Below are 5141 nucleotides of genomic sequence, written 5' to 3' on the forward strand. Positions count from 1 at the left end.
TCAACCATCACCAGCAGCGGAGTCCTTTCCAAATGGGTCATGCGTAGGTCCCAAGTCCTGCCCGATATGCCTCTGCACAAGCCTCTCCAGATCCGCCATAACCTTATGTTCTCTCTTCGCCTTCTCCTCATAATTGAACATAGCCAACGCCCTCTTATCCTCGGCACTGTACAACTGGTTTTCCTTTCTAATACGAATGGCATTCATCCTCTGGTGCCTGCTCCCACTCATCACATAATCCAAGCTCTCAAATTTCTGAATCTCTTCTGCCGAAAGACCCACCTCTCTGTTTTCGTCGAAAGTTATTTTCATTGATGATTCCATTAAAACTTAAATTGTTTACAGAGAATTACAATGAAAAATTGAGAAAATTACAACTCTCTTGGAAAATAACACAGAAATAGTTTATCGACTCCTGTTTTGTGGGACTTTGCCTGTGCCGGGAGTGCTTTGACTCGTGGACCACCAAATCACAGATTATGAGGGGTTTATAGATTCTTCCTTCGTTTATTGAAGTAGGAATTTGAAGTGAATATCTTATCAAAGTAAGACGATCACTCTTCTTTAGATCAAGTCAAAGCGAAGTAGGAATTTGAAGTGAATATCTTATCAAAGTAAGACGATCACTCTTCTTTAGATCAAGTCAAAGCTCAAATCTCAAGGAATCACACGAGGAACTCAATTCTTGTTGTTTTCTCTCTGCTCTCTATGCTTAGATCTGCTCCAATTTGCTCGATCCCCGTCAGTGGTGACCCTAGGGGGGTATTTATAGCCTCTGGGACACGTAACTGAAAAATACAATAAAACAAAGGAGTTAAGCTAGCGAGACAGTGTTTACTGTCTCGGCGGCCGAGATAGTGTTTGTTGTCTCGGCCTCCGAGACAGTAAATACTATCTCAGAAATTCTAACTGCCTGACAGTTTTTGCTGTAACCACTTTCCCACGTTTCAAACTCAGTTATTTTTATAGTTATTCACGTGATTTGCCGAGACAGTGTTTGTTGTCTCGGCCTCCGAGACAGTAAATACTATCTCAGAAATTCTAACTGCCTGACAGTTTTTGCTGTAACCACTTTCCCACGTTTCAAACTCCGTTATTTTTATAGTTATTCACGTGATTTTCGTCCACGATGTTTTCCACGTCCCTTGGCAGTTAATGGACACGTGGGTGGAAGTTATTAATTAATTTTTGACCATTTCAAAACTGTCTCGCTGCGAGACAGCAAACACTGTCTCGCTGCGAGACAGCAAACACTGTCTCGCTGGCGAGACAGTCTATACCTGTCTTAATCTTTCTAAGACAGTATGAAGTCAATTCTTATGATTTTTGGATATCTATAGTATTTTTTGATGCCTACAGATACCCCCTCCAAAGTATTCCAGACGCATTCTTTTATAGAGGAGTCTGGGATACTTTGGATAAGATAGATTTTATTTATGATTCCTTCAATGCTTGGTTGAGTAGATCGTGTAGAAGGACCCGTAAATAGCTTCAACTGCCAATCTCTTCTTCCTTTAGTCTATTCAGTTCTTTGTAGAATAGCTAATATCCTTCCGGTACCGCGTTTATCGCTTGACCGTTGTCGAGATTTTGAATCGAAGCTAGTATTTGTACTTGTGAGTTCAGCTTTTGTTATCAAATTGATACTTATACACCCGTTGAGAGTTTGTCAGGTTATTCTTAAGAATATTCAGAGTAATATTCTCCAGAAACTTCCTGTTGAGGGTAGGGAAACAGTTTAGACTCGTGTACCTATTGGAGTATTCATGTGTATCGAAACACCATGATATCGCCTATTATACTCAAAACAATCGTTGCCGTCTCGTGATATGAGACAGCTTATACTGTCTCGCTGTGCGAGATAGTAAATGTTGACTCACGACGCGAGACAGTAAAGTCTGTCTCGTTCGGCGAAGTCGGGGTTATAAAACCCCGACTTAGGGTTTTTTGGTGGCTTTTCACGTCGATTTTAGCGATCTTTTTGGGTGGTTTTCAAGCGATTTCCGACGAGGTTTCAGCCTCTCTTTCTTCTCTTTGCCCTTGAGTTGAGTAGGGTTTTTGTTTGGAGGGATTTCATTCGAAGTTTGGAGGTCTGTTCTCCCCTTTCCTCTTTTGAAATTTTGATTTTCTTTAATTCCTTCCTCTGCATGCGTATTTCCACTGTATTTTGTGATATTTTTGTCAATTCCATTCTCAAAACCCTAACTTTCTCGTTGGATTTCAATGTAGCTCTTATTTTCATCATGTCGTCGCGTAGATCTCGAGTTCCCCGGGGTCGTCCTGCTGTTCAGACCACTGATGGGGCTGCTCCCGTTGCTGCTTCGCATGGGGGTACACTTCTTTCACCCTTTCACGAATTTAAACACTGTATTTTGTCAATTTTATATGTATATATCTGTATTCGTATGCAAACCCTCGCTTGTCATCCTTTGAGATACATTCGAGAAGAGCCGGTATCCTCCTTTGAGGGGATCGACGCTAAAAAGTATTTGTTTTGCTTGGACAAAACACACTTCAGAATATACAAGGGTGATTTCGTATCATCCCACGTGTGTTGAAAGGTTTTGATATGCCGTTATAATGCGCGTGCATAGTAACGTATATCTCTTTTATACATGTGGTAGATGGAAAATCGTCGCACCTGTTATGAGGTAGCGATTATATCTTATGGAGTAAGATATACCACTTTCTCTAAAATTTTAGGACTATTCTTACACAACTTATGTGTATGTCTTCTTTATCAGTCTCTTTTCCTTCTGCAATCTTCACTGCTAATGAGGTTACGGGCCAAAGTAGTGTCACTCATTCTTATTATGAGGGGATTACGTTAGTTGAATCAGCTCCTCAATTCAAGTCAGACTACAGCGAAGGGGCCAAAGAGTTGATTCGGCGAGGTAGTTGTTGTATTCTGCGACGGTTAATCACGAACGCAACTTTAATTTCAGAGCAAGACTCAAACCAGTGCATAAGGAAGCCATATTTCTTGTTTGGTGACTCTGTAAGAGATCCGGCAATCGTTTCTTGTAGACCTGCGCAGTGGTTATATGAGAGTGGGTCATTATTCCTGTATCTGCCCTGGATTCCTCGGGAGCATTCACTTTTAAAGTTCAAAAACTTATTAGTTGGACGTGAAATGTTCTGGAGATTGACCGAAAACCACGAGCGTATTCACTGTGGTTTTATTGGGAAGATGTTCTGGAGATTGACCGAAAACCACGAGCGTATTCACTGTGGTTTTATTGGGAAGGAAGCCACCCCGGGTTCCAGTGACAGGGCCACGAGCGTATTCACTGTGGTTTTATTGGGAAGGAAGCCACCCCGGGTTCCAGTGACAGGGCTTCTGTGCGAGGACTTCATCTGGGTATCTTAGGTCAAGATAATATACCTCAGAACGAAAAGACAGCGCATGCAAACACCGTGAAGAATCGATTAGCTGCAGTGGGAAAGAAATTACCCAACCATAATTTTAGATGCTATGGATGGGTCCATTATTTTGGAGACAATTGGTGGACCAGAATGACCCGATATGTGTTGAATCGCTGGGGGCGAGAATTGGCAGAATTAGGGTTGTCAGTACCGATCCGTGCTAGTATGAATGGTTTGCAGATCAGTGTAGGTCATTTCCTTTGTTTGTTCGAGATCTACAACCCTGACACCAATACATTCTTCACCAAGAATGGGGAGCTCGGGTTACCATTACATAAAATGATGAAGGTGTCTGGTTTGCCTATAGGTGATGTCCCGTATCAAGAATTCTTCTCAACCGCCACTCAGTTGAATAAGATGAAAGATCGGTCAGCTGTGACCTATGACACTTTATGGGAATTAACTTGTCATTATCACATAGCTATGGCTGAGATGGAAACTAGAGCTAAGAAGAAATCTCCCCAGATTAGCTTGAAACAATTCGCCGATTATTTGTTCAAGAACCTTGATAATCGTTCGGAAGAGGTGTGCGGATTATCTTCTTTGACTCCGAATGAGATCAACCGGCTATTAGAGAAAACGAACGCACAATCTTATACCTCTCATTCAGAAGACGAGTTTCCTCATGGTACAAAATTTCGTTCTTATCTGTGGTAAGCTGGGGTTCCGATTCATCCTACTACCCTGCTGGCAGGTGTAGGCATATAAAATTGCTTATAGGTCCCTTAGCACAGTTCGGCACAAACCGACGAACCAACGAGGCGACGAATCGCACGCAAGCAACGGAATAAATCCACTCGCGTTCAGAATCAAGCCAAGTGTTGAAGAGTCAACGAGTGATCCAACCAAAGACAAACTCGGACGAATCACGATCGAATCAAGATTAGTTTCGGACTCGAACTCAGAAGCAGATTTACTGCCAAATCAGAAGCGGATTTACTGCCAAATCAGATCAACAAAATCAGAATCTAAGTCAACCGAATCACGGACAGAACCGAGAAACGGATACAGCGCAAAACGACAGAAAACAGCAAACCCAGAGGGGCTCGGCCAAAACCGAGCCACCTCAAGGTGGCTCGGCCAAAGCCGAGCCACCCTGAGGTGGCTCGGTGGCCGAGCCACTAGTCCCCTCACGGTGGTTCTCGGGCCATTGGCCGAGCGCAACCTCAGGGTGGCTCGGCCAATGCGAAGCCACCATAGAGGTGGCTCGGTGGCCGAGCACCCTTGAGGTGGCCCGCAGAGCCAGAGCCACCTCAAGGTGGCCGCTGCACTGTGCGCCCAAGGCACAGTGAGGTAGCCTATAATAGGCCCCCTTTTATTCATTTTAAAAGTGGAACTTTTGAGAGGCCGAAACGTCTGTCGGATTGGAAGACCGAGCTAGAGTTTGAAGACTTGAAGACTTGGACCATCCAGATCTGATCCTCGGCGAGCATCCACGTCACAAAAGGCAGAGTTCGATGAGGGGAAGAACCAGATCTTGAGATCTACACGAGATCACACTCCGGATCTAAGCTTGTCTTAGATCCCGAGATCCGAGCGATTATTTCCTTAGTGAACTAATCCCTCCGCATTATTCCCTTCGTGGACTAATACCCGTCAAATCGTGTAGATCCGACCCCGATCATAATCGCCGCGGTGTCCGATTAACCCCCGGTGTTGGCAAAAGAACCCACCAAACGAGCAGACCAGAAAACAGGTGAGCCGGATTTGTTCAC

General features: G+C 43.9%; 1 protein-coding gene across 1 annotated transcript in view; it reads right to left on the bottom strand.

The window, feature by feature from the left end:
* The window catches only part of LOC109831083 (NKAP family protein), an 84669-nt gene continuing 79528 nt past the window's right edge, over positions 1–5141 (bottom strand). The window contains exon 2 of the mRNA XM_020398420.1: positions 1–286. Within this exon, the coding sequence (XP_020254009.1) occupies positions 1–286 (286 nt within the window). The remainder of the gene's footprint in view (positions 287–5141) is intronic.

Source organism: Asparagus officinalis, chromosome 2, assembly GCF_001876935.1.
Source record: "Asparagus officinalis chromosome 2, Aspof.V1, whole genome shotgun sequence".
Classification (NCBI taxonomy): domain Eukaryota; kingdom Viridiplantae; phylum Streptophyta; class Magnoliopsida; order Asparagales; family Asparagaceae; genus Asparagus; species Asparagus officinalis.